The sequence below is a fragment of the Salmo salar genome, chromosome ssa23 (genome assembly GCF_905237065.1).
Source record: "Salmo salar chromosome ssa23, Ssal_v3.1, whole genome shotgun sequence".
Classification (NCBI taxonomy): domain Eukaryota; kingdom Metazoa; phylum Chordata; class Actinopteri; order Salmoniformes; family Salmonidae; genus Salmo; species Salmo salar.
The window spans coordinates 36,461,814-36,487,880 of NC_059464.1; the positions used below are offsets into that span (position 1 = coordinate 36,461,814).

At 43.6% G+C, this 26,067-nt stretch overlaps 1 protein-coding gene across 5 annotated transcripts in view; it reads left to right on the forward strand.

Moving 5' to 3' along the window:
* The window catches only part of LOC106584532 (RNA-binding Raly-like protein), a 76,036-nt gene that overhangs the window by 30,072 nt on the left and 19,897 nt on the right, over nt 1-26,067 (forward strand). For 3 of the 5 annotated variants that reach the window (XM_045706055.1, XM_014169936.2, XM_014169933.2), the window contains one exon: nt 25,197-25,247. The exons of the other annotated variants lie outside the window; for them this stretch is intronic. In XM_045706055.1, the coding sequence (XP_045562011.1) occupies nt 25,197-25,247 (51 nt within the window). The remainder of the gene's footprint in view (nt 1-25,196; nt 25,248-26,067) is intronic. 5 annotated transcript variants of the gene reach the window in all.

Consider the following 26,067-nt stretch of genomic DNA (forward strand, 5'->3'; position numbering starts at 1 on the left):
GGTCTCGTGTCCTCCCATGATCTCCTCCCATGTCCGAAACTCCTTTACCTCATGAACACACTGCTTGGTCCTTGTGTGGTGGGATATTCTGTCACGTTCTTCAGAAGGACGGGACCAAAGCGCAGCATGCATATAGTTCCACATATTTTATTTCAAAGTGGAACTTAACAAAACAACAAAGACCAAAATGAACGTGCCGTTCGTAGCACACAATGCACTAAACAAAACAATATCCCACAAAACACAGGTGGAAAATGGCTACCTAAATATGATCCCCAATTAGAGGCAACGATTACCAGCTGCCTCTAATTGGGAACCATACAACTCACCAAGATAGAAATCAAATGACTAGAACACCCCCCTAGTCACGCTCTGACCTAGACACCATAGAGAGCTATGGTCAGGGCGTGACAGCTAGAAAGAAACAGCCACAAAATCATTCAGAATCGGAGGAACAGTAAAGCTAGCTACAGCAAGCTAACGTTAGCTGATGCCTCTTCAACAAGAAGCAACTGTGACAACATTGATCCTAAGATCAAAAAGTAAACTTTCCCATAGAACAAAATCCACAATCCAAATCTCCCAGATTCGTGATCAGATCCATGACCAAAGTGTTGCATTTCAATTTAGCCCGCAGGCAGGCTCTATAAAAAATTCCCTTGGCGCCACAGACACCATCCAACCAGCCACTCACACACACATAGAGACAGCCAGCGGCTCCCAAAAGACAACTCATGAGGCAAGCTCCAGAAATACATTTTCCGATTGAGCAAAATCCACAATTCACACCTCTAAAGAAAACCTGGCTCCTTTCTCCTAAATGCCATCAGATCCATGATCAATCGAATACATGGCCAAAGCTTCGCATTTTGCTTTAGCCCGCCATCCACAGACATAGATAGACACACACACAGTTTCGGCTCCAGCCACAAACCTCTATAGAGAAACATTGACCTCCATTGCAACCAAAACTACTCTTTTCCTGTAGGCTTGTACTGCAGTGTATACGGAAAGTATTCAGACCTCTTTTTTCACATTTTGTTACATTACAGCCTTATTCTAAAATGTATTAAATTGTTAGTTTTCTTCATTATTTCAGCTTTTATTTCTTTCATCACATTCCCAGTGGGTCAGAAGTTTACATACACTCAATTAGTATTTGGTAGCATTGCCTTTAAATTGTTTAACTTGGGTCAAACGTTTCGGGTAGCGTTCCACAAGCTTCCCACAATAAGTTGGGTGAATTTTAGCCCATTCCTCCTGACAGAGCTGGTGTAACTGAGTCAGGATTGTAGGCCTTCTTGCTTACACATGCTTTGTCAGTTCTGCCCACAAATGCTCTATGGGATTGAGGTCAGGGCTTTGTGATGGCCACTCCAATACCTTGACTTTGTTGTCCTTAAGCCATTTTGCCACAACTTTGGAAGAATGCTTGGGGTCATTGTCCATTTGGAAGACCCATTTGCAACCAAGCTTTATCTTCCTGACTGATGTCTTGAGATGTTGCTTCAATATAGCCACATCATTTTCCTGCCTCATGATGCCATCTATTTTGTCAAGTGTACCGTCCCTCCTGCAGCAAAGCACCCCCACAACATGATGCTGCCACCCCCGTGCTTCACGGTCGGGATGGTGTTCTTCGGCTTGCAGGCCTCCCCTTTTTTCCTCCAAACATAACGATGGTCATTATGGCCAAACAGTTCTATTTATGTTTCATCAGACCAGAGGACATTTCTCCAAAAAGTACGATCTTTGTCCCCATGTGCAGTTGCAAACCGTAGTCTGGCTTTTTTATGGCAGTTTTGGAGCAGTGGCTTCTTCCTTGCTGAGCGGCCTTTCAGGTTATGTCGATATAGGACTTGTTTTACTGTGGATATAGATACTTTTGTATCTGTTTCCTCCAGCATCTTCACAAGGTCCGTAGCTGTTGTTCTGGGATTGATTTGCACTTTTCGCACCAAAGTATGTTAATCTCTAGGAGACAGAACGCGTCTCCTTCCTGAGCGGTATGACGGCTGCGTGGTCCCATGGTGTTTATGCTTGCGTACTATTGTTTGTACAGATGAACATGGTGCCTTCAGGTGTTTGGAAATTGCTCCCAAGGATGAACCAGACTTGTGGAGGTCTACAATTATTTTTCTCATGTCTTGGCTGATTTATTTTGATTTTCCCATGGTGTCAAGCAAAGAGGCACTGAGTTTGAAGGTGTAGGCGTTGAAATACATCCACAGGTACACCTCCAATTGACTCAAATTTTGTCAATTAGCCTATCAGAAGCTTCTAAAGCCATGACATCATTTTCTGGAATTTTCAGAGCTGTTTAAAGACACAGTCAACTTAGTGTATGTAAACTTCTGACCCACTGGAATCGTGATACAGTGAATTATAAGTGAAATAATCTGTCTGCAAACAATTGATGGAAAAATTACTTGTGTCTTGCACACAGTAGATGGCCTAACCGACTTGCCAAAACTACAGTTTGTTAACAAGAAATTTATGGAGTGGTTGAAAAACGAGTTTTAATGACTCCAACCTAAGTGTGTGTAAACTTCAGACTTAAACTGTATATATTTTTTTACAAATGTTAGAATTGTTCTTCCACTTTGACATTGTAGAGTATTTTGTGTCGATCGATGACCAAAAAAGAACAATTAAATCCATTTTAATCCCACTTTTTAACACAACAAAATGGGGGGAAAGTCAAGCGGTGTGAATACTTTCTGAAGGCACTGTACATTTGTATTGTGTTTAAGCTGTAAGGTGTTTAACCTGTGTATATGTGTGTATGTATATATATATATATACTGCTCAAACAAATAAAGGGAACACTTAAACAACACAATGTAACTCCAAGTCAATCACACTTCTGTGAAATCAAACTGTCCACTTAGGAAGCAACACTGATTGACAATAAATTTCACATGCTGTTGTGCAAATGGAATAGAAAACAGGTGGAAATTATAGGCAATAAGCAAGACACCCCCAATAAAGGAGTGGTTCTGCAGGTGGAGACCACAGACCACTTCTAAATTCCTATTCTTCCTGGCTGATGTTTTGGTCACTTTTGAATGTTGGCGGTGCTTTCACTCTAGTGGTAGCATGAGACGGAGTCTACAACCCACACAAGTGGCTCAGGTAGTGCAGCTCATCCAGGATGGCACATCAATGCGAGCTGTGGCAAGAAGGTTTGCTGTGTCTGTCAGCGTAGTGTCCAGAGCATGGAGGCGCTACCAGGAGACAGGCCAGTACATCAGGAGACGTGGAGGAGGCCATAGGAGGGCAACAACCCAGCAGCAGGACCGCTACCTCCGCCTTTGTGCAAGGAGGAGCAGGAGGAGCACTGCCAGAGCCCTGCAAAATGACCTCCTGCAGGCCACAAATGTGCATGTGTCTGCTCAAACGGTCAGAAACAGACTCCATGAGGGTGGTATGAGGGCCCGACGTCCACAGGTGGGGGTTGTGCTTACAGCCCAACACCGTGCAGGACATTTGGCATTTGCCAGAGAACACCAAGATTGGCAAATTCGCCACTGGCGCCCTGTGCTCTTCACAGATGAAAGTGGGTTCACACTGAGCACGTGACAGACGTGACAGAGTCTGGAAACGCCGTGGAGAACGTTCTGCTGCCTGCAACATCCTCCAGCATGACCGGTTTGGCGGTGGGTCAGTCATGGTGTGGGGTGGCATTTCTTTGGGGGGCCGCACAGCCCTCCATGTGCTCGCCAGAGGTAGCCTGACTGCCATTAGGTACAGAGATGAGATCCTCAGACCCCTTGTGAGACCATATGCTGGTGCGGTTGGCCCTGGGTTCTTCCTAATGCAAGACAATGCTAGACCTCATGTGGCTGGAGTGTGTCAGCAGTTCCTGCAAGAGGAAGGCATTGATGCTATGGACTGGCCCGCCCGTTCCCCAGACCTGAATCCAATTGAGCACATCTGGGACATCATGTCTAGCTCCATCCACCAACGCCACGTTGCACCACAGACTGTCCAGGAGTTGGTGGATGCCTTAGTCCAGGTCTGGGAGGAGATCCCTCAGGAGACCATCCGCCACCTCATCAGGAGCATGCCCAGGCGTTGTAGGGAGGTCATACAGGCACGTGGAGGCCACACACACTACTGAGCCTCATATTGACGTGTTTTAAGGACATTACATCAAAGTTGGATCAGCCTGTAGTGTGGTTTTCCACTTTAATTTTGAGTGTGACTCCAATCCAGACCTCCATGGGTTGATAAATTGGATTTCCATTGATTATTTTTGTGTGATTTTGTTGTCAGCACATTCAACTATGCAAAGAAAAAAGTATTTAATAAGATTATTTCTTTCATTCAGATCTAGGATGTGTTGTTTAAGTGTTCCCTTTATTTTTTTGAGCAGTGTATATATATATATATACACACACACACACGCCCGCACACAGCATGTGCATAAATTAACTTACTCTTTCTAGCAGAATGAACATTTTAGTGAAGCAGAACAATGCCTGGGGAAAGAGATCAGACACATTTTGTTAATTTAATTGCATTCAGTTGACAACCATGATATATTTTTACCATCTTCGGTTATGTTAGGTGCCTGGAATGTGTGCCTGGTGTTTTTTGCCCTGCAACAGTCTGGTCTCACGCCTCATCTCTTCTGTTCCTCAGATAAACTCATCAGAGAGTTGTTTGAACTTTCTGTCTGCATTTTAAATGACCTCCCACTGGACTCTTTTTCATATTTTACATAGAGGCTTTCAAAAAAAGACAGTTGGCATCCATATTCATAAGTTTGACACATCAGTTCAGAAGCAAAGATGAGAGGACTTGGTCTCCCATGTGACTTGGCTGGACTGTTTTTTGCTGTTGGGGCTGTTTTTTTGTGTTTGTATTTGTGTTTTTATTTATGTGTTTATGTTTATGTTTGTTTGTGTGTGTGCATGAGTGTAAGATTTGGTATAACTTATTGGGTATAACGTATTGGGCATAACCCCAAGGCTGTTTGGCTCAGTTATCTGTCTATATTATTACACCATGCTAGTTGTGAATGACACACACACATCCTCTATTACAATGACCTTGGCATGCTCGTTTTCTACCTCTCTGCACCCGCCAACACCACTCTCCTCTAAGTGTATTCCTGTAACCATCCTCCCCAGACACGAGCTTTCCACATCATCAATTATTATTATTATTTTTTTTCTTTCATTTTTTCTTTAACCTTTATTTTGACATGGAGTCATGCTGAGACCATGTTCTCTTTTACAGATGAGCCCTGTATACACATTAATACACATCAATTACACATCAATATACACTATACCCATTGATTACACTTCAATATACACATCAATACACACTATAAACATCAATTACATATCTATATACACTATACTCATCAATAACACTTCAATATACACACCATTACTCACATAATGTCAAGTGGCAGCCATGTGTCCAATACAATTTGATTTGATTTGATGAACTGTGTCATGTTAACACGGTAGGACAGTGTTTCCCATAGGGCTATTTCAGTTTTCAGGCTACTGTATCAATCAATCAATCAATCAATCAATCAATCAATCAATCAATCAGTCATTTGTTCATGCCATCACACAGCATACGAAACATGCATGCTTTGAAATGCAATCAAGCATTTTAGTTTTAAAATGAAATAATTAGCCTAAACAATAAATAAACCGCAATTCACAAATGCATGCAACTGTTTTTAGTCTGCTGTAATAAAGGCTTTATATATATTTTTTGTTAGAACAGACTCTCTGGTACACTTATTTATTTAGTGTTGTTTATACTGTTCCAAATGTTCAGAAAAAGTCATAATATTGAAATCTAACAGCAACTGTTTGGCACACATAATACTAACGCAACGCTTGCTCCTATACCCTCCTTTTTCTTGATCTCCAGTAGTTACCATAACTAAGTCAATTGTCTTCCACAGATCTGACTTCCCCTTTCCCGCCTGAGCAACCAGTAAACATTTGCCCGTTTCTTTTTCACCTCCTCCGCATTCATTATGCTGTCACGTGTTACCGTGTTCGGAGTTTGTTATAACCAATTTATTAATGTGATTATGGTCAGGCCCTATTGGTGCATGCGATGCTTACAGTACCAGTCAAAAGTTTGGACACACCTATTCATTCCAGGGTTTTTCTTTATTTTGACTATTTTCTACATTGTAGAATAATAGTGAGGACATCAAAACTATTAAACATATGGAATCATATAGTATCCAAAAAAGTGTTAAACAAATCAAAATATATTTTACATTTAAGATTCTTGAAAATAGCCACCCTTTGCTTTGATGACAGCTTTGCACACTCTTGGAATTCTCTCAACCAGCTTCATGAGGTAGTCACCTGGAATGCATTTCAATTAATAGGTGTGCCTTGTTAAAAGTTAATTTGTGGAATTTCTTTCCTTCTTAATGCATTTGGGCCAATCAGTTGTGTTGTAACATGGTATAGAGAAGATAGCCCTATTTGGTAAAAGACCAAGTCCATATGATGGCAAGAACAGCTCAAATAAGCAAAGAGAAACAATAGTTCAACATTACTTTAAAACATGAAGGTCAAGTGCTATGATGAAACTGGCTCTCATGAGGACCGCCACTGGAAAGGAAGACTCAGAGTTACCTACAGAGGATAAGTTCATTAGAGATAACTGCAACTCAGATTGCAGCCCAAATAAATTCTTCACAGATTAAATAACAGACACATCTCAACATCAACTGTTCAGAGGAGACTGCGTAAATCAGGCCTTCATGGTCGAATTGCTGCAAAGAAACCACTACTAAAGGAAACCAATAATAATAAGAGACTTGCTTGGGCCAAGAAACACGAGCAATGGGCATTAGACCAGTAGAAATCTGTCCTTTGGTCTGAGATTTTTGGTTCCAACTGCCATGTCTTTGTGAGACACAGAGTAGGTTAACGGATGATCTTTGCACGTGTGGTTCCGATCGTGAAGCATGGAGGAGGAGGTGTGACGGTGTGGGGTTGCTTTGCTGGTGACAATGTATGTGATTTATTTAGAATTCAAGGCACACTTAACCAGCATGGCTACTACAGCATTCCGCAGCGATACGCCATCCCATCTGGTTTGCACTTAGTGGGACTATCATTTGTTTTTCAACAGGACAATGACCCAAAACACACCTCCAGGCTGTGTAAAGGCTATTTGACCAAGAAGGAGTGATGGAGTGCTGCATCAGATGACCTGGCCTCCACAATCACCCGACCTCAACCCAATTGAGATGGTTTGGGATGAGTTGGACCATGGAGTGAAGGAAAAGCAGCCAACAAGTGCTCAGCATATGTGGGAACTCCTTCAAGACTGTTGGAAAAGCATTCCTCATGAAGCTGTTTGAGAGAATGCCAAGAGTGTGCCAAGCTGTCATCAAGGCAAAGGGTGGCTACTTTGAAGAATCTAAAATATATTTTTGTTCGTTTCACACTTCTTTGGTTACTACATGATTCCATATGTATTATTTCATGAGTAGGTGTGTCTACACTTTTGACTGGTACTCTACATGTTTCACGTAAAGAGAGCAAGGGTTTAGGGAATAGGGAATGTTTTTCCTAAACAAATTAGGGATTTCAGTAACCGAACTTTTCAGTCAGAAACAAGTAAGAAATTAATTGGCTAAAATGATGCTTCAGCACGGACAGCGCAATAAACACTTGCTGTGGTGCCTTTTCGCTGCAGTAGGGAGGAGAGCGAGATAATGTGCGCCAGTCACACAGGCACTCGCTGTCATTTTTTTAACACAGTGTGACCATCTGGCTTTTTATTGAGTCATTTGTGTGTCTTAATTATTTAATCAAACAGTGCGCTTAAAGCATCAGACAAGCTCAGTGCATATGCAGTTGATTTTATTAAAACACATAGGGTGAGTTTGTCTATCTATGGAAAAATAACTTTAAACATTTCGACCTATCGATTGGTTGAAAGAACAGGAACAGATTTTTTCAATATTCGGGGATAGCCCTAGTTTCTCAACTCCGGTCCTCGAGTACCCCCAACAGTACACATTTCTGTTATGGCCCCGGACAAGCACACCTGATTCAACTTGTCAACTAATCACCAAGCCCTTGACATGTTGAATCCGTTGTTTTTGTCCGGGGCTACAACTAAAATATGTTTTGTTGGAGGTACTGGAGAACCGGAGTTGGGAAACCTTGTTGTAGGAGATAACACCCAGAACGCTGCAGAACACCCAGTAGTCTGATTGTGTATTGTGTTTGGCATTGGTCTCCGTGTCTGAGAACCTCCATCTTATCCCAGTTAGATCGTCCATAACACCCAACCCCTCTCAGGAGGGACACTATATACTAGAGCTCAACAACTAGCTTATTCCTCTTTATACACTGCCTCCCTGTATTTTACTGAGTGCATTAAAAACACAATTCCAATACCTTTCCTGTGGCTTGGCCTCGTCTCCTCATAATGCCCCTCCAATCCCAGTCACGTAGTGCCATTTCCCCCATAAACACTGACTCCAAATCAAAAGGCAAGCATCACGAACCCAGGAAACTGATGCATGTTTCATAGGAACACCTATTGAGGCCAGAAGAATGGAAAGCAATGGGAGAAATCCACATACTGAGAAGAGTTCTATTGCTGCAAATGTTGATCATTATCTCTGTTGTGACTTGTGACTGCTTTCTCTCTCTCAGGGAACTGAGAAATACAAATCAAATCAAATTGTATTAGTCACATGCACCAAATACAAATACAACGCTTACTTACGAGCCCCGAACCAACAATGCAGTTAACAACATTTATTTATTTATATATATATATATATATATATATATATCAAATCAAATTTATTTATATAGCCCTTCTTACATCAGCTGATATCTCAAAGTGCAGTACAGAAACCCAGCGTAAAACCCCAAACAGCAAGCAATGCAGGTGTAGAAGCACGGTGACTAGGAAAAACTCCCTAGAAAGGCCAAAATCTAGGAAGAAACCTAGAGAGGAACCAGGCTATGAGTGGTGGCCAATCCTCTTCTGGCTGTGCTGGGTTGAGATTATAACAGAACATGGCCAAGATGTTCAAATGTTCATAAATTACCAGCATGGTCAAATAATAATATTCACAGTTGTCGAGGTTGTAACAAGTCAGCACCTCAAGAGTAAATGTCAGTTGGCTTTTCATAGACGATCATTGAGAGTATCTCTACCGCTCCTGCTGTCTCTACAGAGTTGAAAACAGCAGGTCTGGGACAGGTAGCACGTCCGGTGAACAGGTCAGGGCTCCATAGCCGCAGGCAGAGCAGTTGAAACTGGAGCAGCAGCACGGCCAGGTGGACTGGGGACAGCAAGGAGTCATCATGTCATGTAGTCCTGAGGCATGGTCCTAGGGCTCAGGTCCTCCAAGAAAGAGAGAGAGAATTAGAGAGAGCATACTTAAATTCACACAGGACACCGGATAAGACAGGAGAAATACTCCAGATATAACAGACTGACCCTAGCCCCCCGACACATAAACTACTGCAGCATAAATACTGGAGGCTGAGACAGGAGGGGTCAGGAGACACTGTGGCCCCATCCGACGATACCCCCGGACAGGGCCAAACAGGAAGGATATAACCCACCCACTTTGCCAAAGCACAGCCCCCACACCACTAGGGGGATATCTTAAACCACCAACTTACCATCCTGAGACAAGGCTGAGTATAGCCCACAAAGATCTCCGCCACGGCACAACCCAAGGGGGGACGCCAACCCGGACAGGAAGACCACGTCAGTGACTCAACCCACTCAAGTGACGCACCCCTCCTAGGGACGGCATGGAAGAACACCAAGAAGCCAGTGACTCAGCCCCTGTAATAGGGTTAGAGGCAGAGAATCCCAGTGGAGAGAGGGGAACCGGCCAGGCAGAGACAGCAAGGGCGGTTTGTTGCGCCAGAGCCTTTCCGTTCACCTTCACACACCTGGGCCAGACTACACTCAATCATAGGACCCACTGAAGAGATGAGTCTTCAGTAAAGACTTACAGGTTGAGACCGAGTCTGCATCTCTCACATGGGTAGGAAGACTATTCCATAAAAATTGAGCTCTATAGGAGAAAGCCCTGCCTCCAGCTGTTTGCTTAGAAATTCTAGGGACAATTAGGAGGCCTGCGTCTTGTGACCGTAGCGTACGTGTAGGTATGTACGGCAGGACCAAATCGGAAAGATAGGTAGGAGCAAGCCCATGTAATGCTTTGTAGGTTAGCAGTAAAACCTTGAAATCAGCCCTTGCCTTAACAGGAAGCCAGTGTAAGGAGGCTAACACTGGAGTAATATGATCAAATTTTTGGGTTCTAGTCAGGATTCTAGCAGCCGTATTTAGCACTAACTGAAGTTTTAGTGCTTTATCTGGGTAGCCGGAAAGTAGAGCATTGCAGTAGTCCAACCTAGAAGTAACAAAAGCATGGATTTATATATATATATTATTTATATATATATTATTTATTTCATAAATAAATTACGAATAAGATTAAGAAATATAAGTAACAAGTAATTAAAGAGCAGCAGTAAATAAAATAGTAAGACTATATACAGGGGGGTACCGGTACGGTATGTGCGGGGGCACCGGTTAGTCAACATAATTGAGGTAATATGTACATGTAGGTAGAGTTATTTAAGTGACTATGCATAGATGATAACAACAAAGAGTAGCAGAGGTGTAAAGCTTCGCCCCAGTGATGTGCTGGGCCGTACGCACTACCCTCTGTAGTGCCTTGTGGTCGGAGGCCGAGCAGTTGCGATACCAGGCATGATGCAACCAGTCAGGATGCTCTCGATGGTGCAGCTGTAGAACCTTTTGGGGATCTGAGGACCCATACCAAATCTTTTCAGTCTCCTGAGGGGGAATAGGTTTTGTCGTGCCCTCTTCATGAATGTCTTGGTGTGCTTGGACCATGTTAGTTTGTTGGTGATGTGGACACCAAGGAACTTGAAGCTCTCAACCTGCTCCACTGCAGCCCCGTCGATGAGAATGGGGCATGCTCGGTCCTCTTTTTCCTCTAGTCCACAATCATCCGCTTTGTCTTGATCACATTGAGGGAGAGGTTGTTGTCCTGTCACCATACAGTACTTATACAGAGGTTTTGTGGATGGAGGAGAAAAGACAGTGACAGTTATCTGAGTTGGAAACTATATAGCACTGTACCCAATAGTTATGGTTGTGTTTGTCTGAGCTAGGGGGAAACAGTGCCTATAGAGTGCTTATTTGGCACAGAGGTAGCTATGTGCTGTCTGTGGATTGTGCAGTTTATTAAGGGTTCGCCACAGAAATGAGGCCTATTTGCTCTCCTCCCCTCCTAGAATAACTAATTCTAGCTGGGCAATCTACTGTCCCCTCCTTCAGCTTGGCTCTGAGTCGTCTAGGAAGGTTGAACGATTGTACTCTAATGGCTTCAATACACTTACTCCAGCAATTGCCAGGGTGAAGTTTCTATTTTTAATGTATGATTTGATAGACATGTTTTTTCTTTACAATACTGATTAATCTGTGTCAGAGATTACACATTTGACTTGTGACCATTGTACTGGATAAACCTAAGCAGTGATGATAACCAAAGATCTCAACCCCGTGGATTCCAAACTGATGATAACCCATGATCTCACCACCGTGGATTCCAAACCGATGATAACCCAAGATCTCACCACTGTGGATTCCAAACCGATGATAACCCAAGATCTCACCACTGTGGATTCCAAACCGATGATAACCCAAGATCTCACCACAGTGGATTCCAAACCGATGATAACCCAAGATCTCACCACCGTGGATTCCAAACCGATGATAACCCAAGATCTCACCACCGTGGATTCCAAACCGATAATAACCAAAAATCTCACCACAGTGGATTCCAAACTGATGATAACCCAAGATCTCACCACAGTCCATTCCAAACCGATGATGAGCCAAGATCTCACCACCGTGGATTCCAAACCGAAAGACACAAAAAGAAGCAGTAGTCGTTTGTCTGTGGAACTTGTTTCCAATGTCGGGAAAGAGAAATGTCAAACCATATCTGCCGCAAATATCTCTTTGCTCTCTTAATATCCCCATCCATCAAGGTTTAATCTCGTTGGTAAATTTGTGTAGTTGTCTTTGTATAGCTCTGGCTCATCTTTCACTGTGATTTAGTGCTTTCCATATTCCTCAACTTGCACTGGAGCCATCTGACTAAAGAGCTGTCCTGATGGGAGCCAAAACTTGTCACCTGCAATGGATCTCTTCCCTTCTATCCTCTGGAAATCACACACAATACATTTTGTCATAATGCAATTACTCTGAAGGGCCTGTGTTTCCTGCTTTCACCATCACACTGATCCTGAACACGGGGGCCCGACAGGGGTGCGTGCTCAGCCCCCTCCTGTACTCCCTGTTCACCCATGACTGCGTGGCCACGCACGACTCCAACTCAATCATCAAGTTTGCTGATGACAACAGTGGTAGGCCTGATAAGCAACAACGAACTCTATAAAGCATTTATATGGGCTGCAATTTCTGAGGCTGGTGACTCTAATGAACTTATCCTCTGCAGCAGAAGTAATTCTGGGTCTTCCTTTCCTGTGGCGGTCCTCATGAGAGCCAGTCTTGAAATGTTCTGGATTTACTGAACTAAAATGTCTAAAATTAATGAAGGACTGTTTCTCTTTGCTTATTTGAGCTGTTCTTGCCATAATATGGATCTGGTCTTTTACCAAATAGGGCTATCTTCTGTATACCACCTCTACCCTGTCACAACAACTGATTGGCTCAAATGCATTTAGAAGGAAAGAAATTCTGCAAATTAGCTTTTAACAAGGAACACCTGTTGATTGAAATGCATTCCAGGTGACTACCTCATGAAGCTGTTTGAGAGAATACCAAGAGTATGCAAAGCTGTCATCAAGGCAAATGGTGGCGACCTTGAATAATCTAAAATGCTAAATATATTTTGATTTGTTTAACACTTTTTTGGATACTATATGATTCCATATGTTTAATAGTTTTGATGTCCTCACTATTATTCTACAATGTAGAAAATAGTCAAAATAAAGAAAAACCCTGGAATGAGTGTGTGTCCAAACTAACCGACTAAAGAAATTGTGGAGTGGTTGGCAAACGAGTTTTAATGACTCCAACCTAAGTGTATGTATACTTCCGACTTCAACTGTATATATGTGTATATATATGTATGTGTGTGTGTGTGTGTGTGTGTATATGTATGTATAAAACATACACAGAACCATTCAAAAGTTCTGTACTGTATAGGGGCGGTCACGTGTCCAGGGTTGAGACTCAGTGTGAGGAAGTGGTACTCACCAAATCAGGAGGAAGTGGTACTCGCCAAATCAGGAGGAAGTGGTACTCGCCAAATCAGGAGGAAGTGGTACTCGCCAAATCAGGAGGAAGTGGTACTCGCCAAATCAGGAGGAAGTGGTACTCGCCAAATCAGGAGGAAGTGGTACTCGCCAAATCAGGAGGAAGTGGTACTCGCTAAATCAGGAGGAAGTGGTACTCGCCAAATCAGGAGGAAGTGGTACTCGCCAAATCAGGAGGAAGTGGTACTCGCTAAATCACGAGGAAGTGGTACTCCCCAAATTGGGAGGAAGTGGTACTCGCCAAATCAGGAGGAAGTGGTACTCGCCAAATCAGGAGGAAGTGGTACTCGCTAAGCAAGCAGCACACACACTAACCTTCTGTTAATCCATGGCCAGGTGCGTAGCCCGTCAGAGAGGTGCGGGGGGCTGCCTTAATCAACGTCCACGTCATCAGGACCTGGGGAGCAGTTCTTGTTGGGGGTTAACTGCCTTGCTCAAGGGCAGAACGGCAGATTGTTCCACCTTGCCAGCTCGGTGATTCGAACAAGAGACCTTTGACATTATAAGACACCAATTATTGGAGAACAATACTGTGTGGTTCCTTTTTTTCTCTGAAAGAACATTGGATGCAGAACGTGCATTGATACAGACAAGACAAACACCTAGGCTGTCACAATAGACAGCCATTCCACGTTTCATATTGCACATTTACAATAATGGGTATAAAATAAAAGAGATTGCTCATTATGCAGCCATTCAGAGAGGACTGTGCTTGCCGCTGGCCTTTCAAAGCTCTAGAGAGCTGCCCTTTCACTTTAACTCAGATCAAGTGCAACATCCACTTGTGCAACATCCACTTTATAGGGCTGGGGAGCCTAGCTCCTCAGCCCTATAAAAGCAATTAGAACCTGTCTTTAAAGAGCAGCCCAGTGGAGATGGAGAAACAATACCGAGCTCAGAGGCTATATAGGATGTTTTAGAGTAAAAGTCCCTCCACTGTTGTTTTAATCACGGTGTGCCTTATAAACCCATAAACTCACCCTATGTTTTACACCTTCAACTGAGCAGTGGAGGGAGCTAGTATTTCTAAGGTCTGAGTCCTGTTGAGCAACACATGAGCTCCTTTATTGAACATTTATTTATCTGGGTAACCTCATTGAGATCAAATCTATTTTCTCAAGCAATACCTGGCGCAAACGAAGACTGTAGCAGGGGAACAATGTTTCACTGGAGTGGAACCACCTCTCCCTTCTTCCTGTGTGTGATCGATTGATGACACCCTTGAGTGTGTAATATATATTATTTTTTTTAACAGGGGTGCAGGTTTTGGCTGTATTGAAACTCTGACAGCATCATGGAATTCACAGCAGGTTGAGGGCCCAAGAGCATCTAGAACCAAACGTGTTTAAAGAGAGATTTTAATTGCTGAACAGTGGAAAGGTTCCATATGATGAAAGTGTATGTTTGGGGTTTCAGGTTTGACAGTACCTTGATCTGTGTGGCAATGTTCACAATAGGGAGAAGGAGAGAGGGGAGGGAGAGGGGTAGAAGGAGAGATTGAGAGAGAGAAATAGTGAGGGAGAGAGAGCAGAGAATGTAGAACATTGTTATTGTCTTTGCCCCTCATTGGTTCCTCCTGCTGAGATGTGAATCAGCACTTCCTTTAAACGGAAAAATAACAGTTAAATAATTATGCAATGAAAACTCCAACCATTTACCCGCCCTGTCTCTGCATAAGACAGTACATTTAGTATGGTAAGCTGTGCTTTATCAGCAATGAACAAACATAAGATGGAAACAAATAACAAAGCAGTAAACAGAACATCATGACATACAGGTGATCTGCATTTGAAGATCCTTTTGCTCCAACAAAACAAGGACTAACGAAATAACATTTCTGGACCGCAACATTGGTGCTGAAATCATTAACCTGACCTGTAATACTGACATAACCACAGTACCACCAATTTACCTCACATCTTGTCTGTTGGGGTTTCCAGATTCAGCTTATGTGTAAGGTTTGTTGGCATGTCTAAGGCACGGTGGTGGAATCCTCCATTTGAGCCTCTGTCTGTCTGGCTGTCCGTCGCTGTATGTATTGTAATTTAGCTTCAATCCGGGATGCCCTTCGATTTGAGAGGAGCTGAAGTGGCAGGAAATCAGCTCAAATCTTGCCATGTCACATGATTGCGTAAACACAGGGCATACTTATCTCCCTCTATCTCTCTGTGTTGTGTACACTAGCTACCCAGCAAACATGACCCCATGTGGGTATTCGGTGGGCAAGGTGGGCACGGATAGACCACACTAAGCCCACACCAGGCCAACACAGGCTAGACCACACCAGCCCAACATGGGCCAGCCCATACCGGCCCAACACAGGCCAACACAGGCTAGCCCACACCAATCCCACATCAGCTCAACACAGGCTAGCCCACACCAATCCCACATCAGCTCAACACAGGCTAGCCCACACCAATCCCACATCAGCTCAACACAGGCCAGCCCACACCAATCCCACATCAGCTCAACACAGGCCAGCCCACACCAATCCCACATCAGCCCAACACGGGCTAGCCCACACCAAGCCCAGCTACTTTATAATGTAGAGGCAAGAGCTCATTCGAATATTTGGTGGCGTGGTTTTCCAAATACCCCAATTAATATTGTGAAGTTAAAAAAAATAATACTAGATGAAAATTGCTGACACCATTCAAGCCAATGACGGGTTCGGAACATTAAAGCCAATTACCTCGGAATCAGGGGTTGGAACCGAAATAATTTTAGAATCTTTCCGTTCCGAGGGGAACCCCTATTTTCTTTGTTCTGTTCCAGTCTTCCGACCAGAAAATAATGTTCTGAACTGGTTCAAACCCCCAAAAAGTTTGAATTCGTATAGTTCCTTTTTCTGTATTTTTTTTTTAACCCATGAAAGCAACATTGTTTTTACATTTAGCTCATTAATTTACTCGCCCAATTAGCGTCGATAGTGCAGCTTGCTGTGGAAAGTGGAACGGGTAAAATAGTTGTTTACATGTTTGATTGGTCAGCTAAGTGCAGGCTTGAGATGTGACTGAAATTTCACGGATGTGGAGAGAAACACAAGGGTGAAGATGGAAGGGGCTTTAAGCGCTGAACGTCATGATGTGAATTGGAATGTGTTTAATTAAGTTATTATTAGCATTACAACTTTATAGAATTATATACTACACATGAAAAATATTTTTGGAACTAAAAATGACATTACCAAGATGTTCCCAAGATTTGAAAATAACGGTTCTGTTCCGGGAACACTAGAGATCCCTTCGTTCCCTGTTCTGTTTCCGTTCCTCCAAAAATATTATTATTTTTTGATTTTCTGTTTTGTTTTCTGAACTTACTGACACTGAGAGTGTCATTCCAGTTTGTCTTCTGTTGTGTGGTCAACAAAAACACGATATTGTACACCGCCAATGGTGAGGTCCGTAAAAAGACAGAAAAGTGCATGTGACATGAGAAACTTTTATGTTTCTCTGGTAAACATATACACTATATAGTAAATACAAAAAGTATGTGGACACCCCTTCAAATTAGTGGATTTGGCTATTTCAGCCACACCCATTGCGTACCGGAGTATAAAATCAAGCACACAGCCATGCAATCTCCATAGACAAACATTGGCAGTGGAATGGCTTTATTGAAGAGCTCAGTGACTTTCAACGTGGTACCGTCTACCCTTCTAGAGCTGCCCTGGTCAACTGTAAGTGTTGTTATTGTGATGTAGAAACATCTAGGTACAACAATGGCTCAGCCGCAAGGTGGTAGGCCACACAAGCTCACAGAACGGGACTGCCGAGTGCTAAAGCACGTTGCGTGTAAAAACAAGTTTGGGGTCACTTATGATAGTAACCACTTTGTCTTTGTGATACAATGTAACGAGCAGCCGATCCAAAACGGTGGGCTTATTTCAGGCAGAGTGAGGGCTGCCCTTGGGGCCAATGTGGAGCCGATGAGCAAAGGCGCATCGGCCCAATGTGGGCAGCCTTTGTGGGGTCAATATTTTAGCCCACATTGTGCCAATGTGGACATGTACTACTCACCATGGCTTACCTCTACAGCATTTCGAAACCACCTTACTTTTCCCTGAGTTTACCTCTGTACTGTACCACTCAGTTTTACCTCAGTTTACCTCTGTTTAGCTTTGTCATTGTGTTCACGTGCCTAAGTTACTTATGCACTCTATCTGAGCTTCAAACAGCTTACCTACAGGACAAATTTGTCTGGATGGAGCACTAAGTCTAAACAGGATTGTTTTGTGTAGATTAACAATCTCCTTTGACTTCCTGCTCTGCAGCTCATCAAAACCAGAGAAAAAGAAAGAGATTGATTTGCCTCCCAGAAAACATTCCTCTGTAAATACTAAGGATGTCTCACTGTACCTGTTAGCCTATCGTTGATAATTTGAAATGCTGGGTAACACAGCATTCCCCACATGGGAACAACAAATAGCTAATGATCTCATGTATTACATGGTGGGAGTGTTACTCTTCACTGTTATAGATCAGTGGGACTAAACAGCCCATTAAACAGTAAACACATGGGGAACAGTAAGACATTATGAGGCAAGTACATACGATTGAATTATCTTTGATATATCTAATTCCAACAATGCAGGCAGGAGGTAACATCTTAGTTTAATTATCTTTGATATGATATCTAATTCCAACAATGCAGGCAGGAGGTAACATCTTAGTTTAATTATCTTTGATATGATATCTAATTCCAACAATGCAGGCAGGAGGTAACATCTCCATGTGGAATGAAAGAGTCATCCAATATGTTTAGAAGGGCTGAGCTCAGAGAGCTTTGTCGTGTCCACAGACAGATCAATAGTCATAGTTAAATGCTTGGTTATAAACAGATCAATATGAATGGTTCACTGCATTGTTGTACACCGCTCAGTAGTACATGGTGAGCAGCTTGGCCGTGGCCAAAGTCAATAATACAGTTAGATGCTGATTAATACCAAACCTTTTAAGAAAATATAGACATTTCAAATGTTATATTATTGGCTATGTACAGTGTAACAATGTGCAAGTCTGAAGTATGAAAGGGAAAATAAATTAACACATAAATCTAGGTTGTATTTACAATGTTGTTTGTGCTCCTTTTCTCATGGCCACGGACCACACATCTTGCTGCTGTGATTGCACACTGCGGTATTTCGCCTAACAGATATGAGAGTTTATCAATGTTTGATTTGTTTTAAAATTCTTTGTAGGTCTGTGTGATCTGTGGGAAATATGTGTCTCTAATATGGTCAAACATCTGGTAGGAGGTTAGGAAGTGTAGCACAGTTTCCACCTCATTTTGTGGGCAGTGGACACAGGCTGACTTGGCTCCCGAGAGAAGACAGGCTATGGCTGCCTCTCTCAATAGCAAGGCTATGTTCACTGAATCTGTACATAGTCAAATCTTTCCTTAATTTTAGATCACTCACAGTGGTCAGGTATTCTGCAACTGTGTACTCTCTGTTTAGGGCCAAATAGCATTCTAGTTTGCTCAGTTTTTTTGTTTAAGCTTTCCAATGTGTCAAATAATTATACATTTTTTCTCATGATTTGGTTGGGTCTAATTGTGTTGCTGTCCTGTGGCTCTGTTTGTGAACAAAGCCCCATGACCAGCTTGCTTAGGGGACTCTTCTCTAGGTTCATCTCTCTGTAGGTGATGGCTTTGTTATGGAAGGTCTCTCTCTAGTCTTAGCTCTCTCTCTCTCTCTCTCTCTCTAGTCTTCATCTCTCTCTCTCTCTAGTCTTCATCTCTCTCTCTCTCTATTCATCTTTCTCTCTCGTCTTCATTTCTCTCTAGTCTTCATCTCTCTCTCTTTCTCGTCTTCATCTCTCTCTAGTCTTCATCTTTCTTTCTCTCTCTTCCTCTAGTCTTCATCTCTCACTCTCTAGTCCTCATCTCTCTCTCTCTAGTCTTCATCTTTCTTTCTCTCTCTAGTCTTCATATCTCTCCAGTCTTCATCTCTCTCTCTCTCTAGTCTTCATCTCTCCCTCTCTCTCTCTCTAGTCTTCATCTCTCCCTCTACACAGCTTGGCCCAGTAAGTGGCTCTTCATTTCTCTGCAGGCGGTGCTATGCCACATTTCAGAGTGTCTGAGACAGTGTGTTGTGTTTACTCCTTATTGGATGGATGGCTGTGTTGGGTAACGTTAACATCAGCAACAGGACTGTTTGTGTTCCCGCAGCAGGCCACTGAGTGTGTATGTCAGTGTGTAGTGTACACTTCACTGAGCGAGTCAGAGGCTGAGCCGAGGATGGAGTTGATAGTTGTCGTGTTTAGATTTGATCACATCTCTGTGATGCAGGGGAGCCCTGAAACCATTACGTATATCAATAGTCAACAGTGTAATGGAAATGTGCTGGAATTGTAACCCTATTATTTTCTTTAATGTCTGAAATGCTGTCTCTCGTCTGACAGAAGAACGCACCCTGACAGCATGACCGTTTCCCCTCCCTCTCTGCTTGACCTCCCAGGTTGAACACAGATACTGTTATTTTACCAGACAGCTATAGCCCCTGTGATTTTAAAAACCATTCAACCAAATCCAACCAAATCTGCGATAATGGACAGGTAAGCTCTTAGAGGGGAGCACAGTTCACTTCCCTGATGAGTGTGAAGGAGAAGGAACGGAGAAAAAGAGGAAGAGATGAGATACTCAGAGAGTGCTGGGTATACCTTAGTGACTGGGATTCAACAATGCAGGCCAAGGTTCTGAGGATGTTAAAACATAACACAGCCGTAAGTGTCTGTACCTGTCTACTCCATGGACAAGCCACCAATCCGTCCCCATTGACACGTGTTATATCCTTCCCCTTCTAACACCCATCATATCCCCCTCTGTCTCCCGCCCTCTGAAAGCTGTTCTATTCAATCAATCAATCAAACATATTTATAAAGCCCTTTTTACATCAGCCGATGTCACAAAGTGCTGTACAGAAACCCATCCTAAAACAGCAAGGTATGCAGATGTAGAAAAACTCCCTAGAAAGGCCAGAGCCTAGGAAGAAAGCTAGAGAGGAACAAGGCTATGAGGGGTGGCCAGTCCTCTTCTGGCTGTGCCGGGTGGAGATTATAACAGAACATGGCCAAGATGTTCAAACGTTCATAGATGGCCTGCAGGGTCAGATAATAATAATAATCACAGTGGTTGTAGAGGGTGCAACAGGTCAGCACCTCAGGAGTAAAGAGACAGCAGGTGCGGTAGAGAGAGGGTCCAAAACAGCAGTTCCGGGACAAGGTAGCACGTCCAGTGGTGAACAGGTCAGGGTTCCATAGCCGCAGGCAGAACAGTTGAAACTGGAGCAGCAGCATGACCAGGTGGACTGGGGACAGCAAGGAGTCATTAGGCCAGGTAGTCCTGAGGCATGGTCCTAGGGCTCAGGTCCCTGAAAGAGAGAGAGAATTAGAGGGAGCATACTTAAATTCACACAGGACACCAGATGAGACAGAATAAATACTCCAGATATAACAGACTTACCCTAGCCCCCTGACACAAACTATTGCAGCAGAAATACTGGAGGCTGAGACAGGAGGGGTCGGGAGACACTGTGGCCCTGTCCAACGATACCCCTGGACAGGGCCAAACAGGCAGGATATAACCCTACCCACTTTGCCAAAGCACAGCCCCTCATACCACTAGAGGGATATCTTCAACCACCAACCTACTACCCTGAGACAAGGCCAAGTATAGCCAACAAAGATCTCCCCAACAGCACGAACCCGAGGGGGGCACCAACCCGGACAGTAAGATCACGTCAGTGACTAAACCCACTCAAGTGGCGTACCCCTTCTAGGGACATCATGGAAGCGCACCAGTAAGTCAGTGACTCAGTCCCCGTAATAGGGTTAGAGGCAGAGAATCCCAGTGGAGAGAGGGTAACCGGCCAGGCAGAGACAGCAAGGATGGTTTGTCGCTCCAGTGCCTTTCTGTTCACCTTCACACCCCTGGGCCAGACAACACTCAATCATAGGACCTACTGAAGAGATGAGTCTTCAATAAAGACTTAAAGGTCGAGACCGAGTCTGCAAGTCTCACATGGATAGGCAGACCATTCCATAAAAATGTAGCTCTATGAGCTCTATAGGAGAAAGCCCTGCCTCCAGCTGTTTGCTTAGAGATTCTAGGGACAGTAAGGAGGCCTGCGTCTTGTGACCGTAGCATACATGTAGGTATGTACTGCAGGACCAAATCGGAAAGATAGGTAGGAGCAAGCCCATGTATTGCTTTGTAGGTTAGCAGTAAAACCTTGAAATCAGCCCTAGCCTTAACAGGAAGCCAGTGTAGAGAGGCTAGCACTGGAGTAATATGATCACATTTTTTGGATATAGTCAAGATTCTGGCAGCCGTGTTTAGCACTAACTGAAGTTTATTTAGTGTATTATCTGGGTAGCTGGAAAGTAGAGCATTGCAGTAGTCTAGTCTAGAAGTGACAAAAGCGTGGATTAATTTTATACATCATTTTTCTACAGAAAGTTTCTGATTTTTGCAATGTTACGAAGATAGAAAAAAGCTGTCCTTGAAATATTCTTGATATGTTCGCAAAGAGAGATCAGGGTCCAGAGTAACGCTTAGGTCCTTCAGTTTTATTTGAGATGACTGTACAACCATCAAGATTAATTGTCAGATCCAACAGAAGATCTCTTTGTTTCTTGGAACCTTGAACTAGCATCTCTGTTTTGTCCGAGTTTAAAAGCAAAGAATTTGCCGCCATTCACTTCCTTATGTCTGAAACACAGGCTTTGGGGCTTCACCATGTTTCATCGAAATGTACAGCTGTGTATCATCCGCATAGCAGTGAAAGTTAACATTATGTTTCCGAATGACATCACCAAGAGGTAATATATACTGCTCAAAAAAATAAAGGGAACACTTAAACAACACAATGTAACTCCAAGTCAATCACACTTCTGTGAAATCAAACTGTCCACTTAGGAAGCAACACTGATTGACAATACATTTCACATGTTGTTGTGCAAATGGAATAGACAACAGGTGGAAATGATAGGCAATAAGCAAGACACCCGCCAATAAAGGAGTGGTTCTGCAGGTGGTAACCACAGACCACTTCTCAGTTCCTATGCTTCCTGGCTGATGTTTTGGTCACTTTTGAATGCTGGCGGTGCTTTCACTCTAGTGGTAGCATGAGACGGAGTCTACAACCCACACAAGTGGCTCAGGTAGTGCAGCTCATCCAGGATGGCACATCAATGCGAGCTGTGGCAAGAAGGTTTGCTGTGTCTGTCAGCGTAGTGTCCAGAGCATGGAGGCGCTACCAGGAGACAGGCCAGTACATCAGGAGATGTGGAGGAGGCCGTAGGAGGGCAACAACGCAGCAGCAGGACCGCTGCCTCCGCCTTTGTGCAAGGAGGAGCACTGCCAGAGCCCTGCAAAATGACCTCCAGCAGGCCACAAATGTGCATGTGTCTGTTCAAACGGTCAGAAACAGACTCCATGAGGGTAGTATGTGCTTACAGCCCAACACCGTGCAGGACGTTTGGCATTTGCCAGAGAACACCAAGATTGGCAAATTCGCCACTGGCGCCCTGTGCTCTTCACAGATGAAAGCAGGTTCACACTGAGCACATGTGACAGACGTGACAGTCTGGAGACGCCGTGGAGAACGTTCTGCTGCCTGCAACATCCTCCAGCATGACCGGTTTGGCGGTGGGTCAGTCATGGTGTGGGGTGGCATTTCTTTGGGGGGCCCCACAGCCCTCCATGTGCTCGCCAGAGGTAGCCTGACTGCCATTAGGTACCGAGATTAGATCCTCAGACCCCTAGTGAGACCATATGCTGGTGCGGTTGGCCCTGGGTTCCTCCTAATGCAAGACAATGCTAGACCTCATGTGGCTGGAGTGTGTCAGCAGTTCCTGCAAGAGGAAGGCATTGATGCTATGGACTGGCCCACCCGTTCCCCAGACCTGAATCCAATTGAGCACATCTGGGACATCATGTCTCGATCCATCCACCAACGCCACGTTGCACCACAGACTGTCCAGGAGTTGGCGGATGCTTTAGTCCAGGTCTGGGAGGAGATCCCTCAGGAGACCATCCGCCACCTCATCAGGAGCATGCCCAGGCGTTGTAGGGAGGTCATACAGGCACGTGGAGGCCACACACACTACTGAGCCTCATTTTGACTTGTTTTAAGGACATTACATAAAAGTTGAATCAGCCTGTAGTGTGGTTTTCCACTTTAATTTTGAGTGTGACTCCAAATCCAGACCTCCATGGGATGATAAATTGGATTTCCATTGATTATTTTTGTGTGATTTTGTTGTCAGCACATTCAACTATGTAAAGATAAAAGTATTTAATAAGATTATTTCATTCATTCAGATCTAGGATGTGTTATTTTAGTGTTCCCTTTATTTTTTTGAGCAGTGTATATAGTGAAAACAATAGTGGTCCTAAAACGGAACCTTGAGGAACACCGACATTTACAGTTGATTTGTCAGAAGACAAACCATCCACAGAGACAATCTTTCTGACAGCTAAGATCTAAACCAGGCCAGAACTTGTCCGTGTAGACCAATTTGGGTTTCCAATCTCTCCAAAAGATTGTGGTGATCGATGGTATCAAAAGCAGCACTAAGGTCTAGGAGCACGAGGATAGATGCAGAGCCTTGGTCTGACACCATTAAAAGGTAATTTACCACCTTCACGAGTGCAGTCTCAGTGCTCTGATGGGGTCTAAAACCAGACTGAAGCGTTTAGTATACATTGTTTGTCTTCAGGAAAGCAGTGAGTTGCTTCGCAACAGCTTTTTCTAAAATGTTTGAGAGGAATGGGAGATTCGATATAGGTCGATAGTTTTTTATATTTTCTGGGTCAAGGTTTGGCTTTTTCAAGAGAGAGAGAGTCTTTATTACTGCCACTTTAATGAGTTTGGTACACATCTGGTGGATAGAGAGCCATTTATTATGTTCAACATAAGAGGGCCAAGCACAGGAAGCAGCTCTTTCAGTAGTTTGTTGGAATAGGGTCCAGTATGCAGCTTAAAGGTTTAGAGGCCAAGACTATTTTCATCAATGTGTCAAGAGATATAGTATTAAAAGACTTGGGTGTCTCCCTTGATCCTAGGTCCTGGCAGTGTTGTGCAGACTCCGTAATTTGCTTTCTAATGATCATGATCTTTTCGTCAAAGAAGTTCATGAATTTATCACTGCTGAAGTGAAAGCCATCCTCTCTTGGGAATGCAGCTTTTTAGTTAGCTTTGCAACAGTATAAAAAATACATTTTTGATTGTTCTTATTCCCCTCAATTAAGTTGGAAAAATAGGATGATCGAGCAGCAGTGAGGGCTCTTCGATACTGCACGGTACTGTCTTTCCAAGCCAGTCGGAAGACATCCAGTTTAGTGTAGCACCATTTCCGTTCCAATTTTCTGGAAGTATGCTTCAGTGCTCTGGTATTTTCTGTATACCAGGGAGCTAATTTCTTATGACAAATGTTTTTTTGTTTTTAAGGTTACATTTAGTTCCTCAATTAGGTGGTTAACCGATTTTTTACTCTGACGTCCTTGGGTAGGTGGAGGGAGTCTGGAAGGGCGTCTAGGAATCTTTGGGTTGTCAGAGAATTTATAGCACAGCTTTTGATGATCCTTGGTTGGGGTCTGAGCAGATTATTGTTGCGATTGCAAACATAACAAAATGGTGGTCCGATAGTCCAGGATTATGAGGAAAAACATTAAGATCCACAATATTTATTCCATAGGACAAACGTAGGTCCAGAGTATGACTGTGGCAGTGAGTAGGTCCGGAGACATGTTGGACAAAACCCACTGTCGATGATGGCTCTTTCCCTCTCTCTTAGCCCATCTCTCTCTCTCTCTCCTCAGATCTGACTATGACTTGGAGTATGACAGCTACCCAGATGACCTCTACAGCAGGTAGGCTTCTATACTGTACCTGGTCTCACCTACAGATCTATATTTTGCTAGAGATATGTGTTCTTCACTCTTATGGCCAAGTACTGAACAAGCTCTATTACGATCAAGTGTTCTGGTTTAGAACTTGTACTCAGCTGTTATATGTAAAGATGCTCTCTTGTGCCGCAAAACCCTTTCTGAAAGTGAATGCAATTATCTAGTCTTCCTTCTCTTCCTCTTTTGATTGCTTGTGTCTCATGGAGAGGCTTATCTGATTTGTCTAAGAGGGGTATGTCTGCTTGTGATAGTCAGGCCCCTTTGATGACATACGAGAGATCATACTGTACCATCCTAGTGTTAACCCGTCTTAAATCCCCTTGCCTGGTACAGACCAAACGGCTACACAACACAAAATACACTTTATTTGCTTGAGTAACTGTGTGTCTATATTCTTCTGCAAGTGATAATTGTGTGAGTGTATTTTGAAGGGCCTGAGGGAGGGAAATGCTGTAGTGTTCTGAGGGGAGGGGGTGTCTCAAAGTGAACCCCTGCTTAGCGCCGAGGATCTACTTGTATAGCCTAATTAGCCAAGCTTTGAACGGCTGTGAGAAGCGGGCCCTCTGTGGCTGGTGCTGATGAAGGGAGCTGCGGAGAGGAGAGAAGAGAATTTGCATAAATAGCAGGGGAGGGGGGCGTTTGAGCAGGGACAGACTGAGAAAGCGTCTCTATCTCCATCAATGTCGTAGAGCAGCTGATGCTTTGTATAGAGGGACAGCATTGATAGGGGTTTATGAAATATGATCTCATGTGAAGATGTATTGACTGTAAGCAATTTTAAACT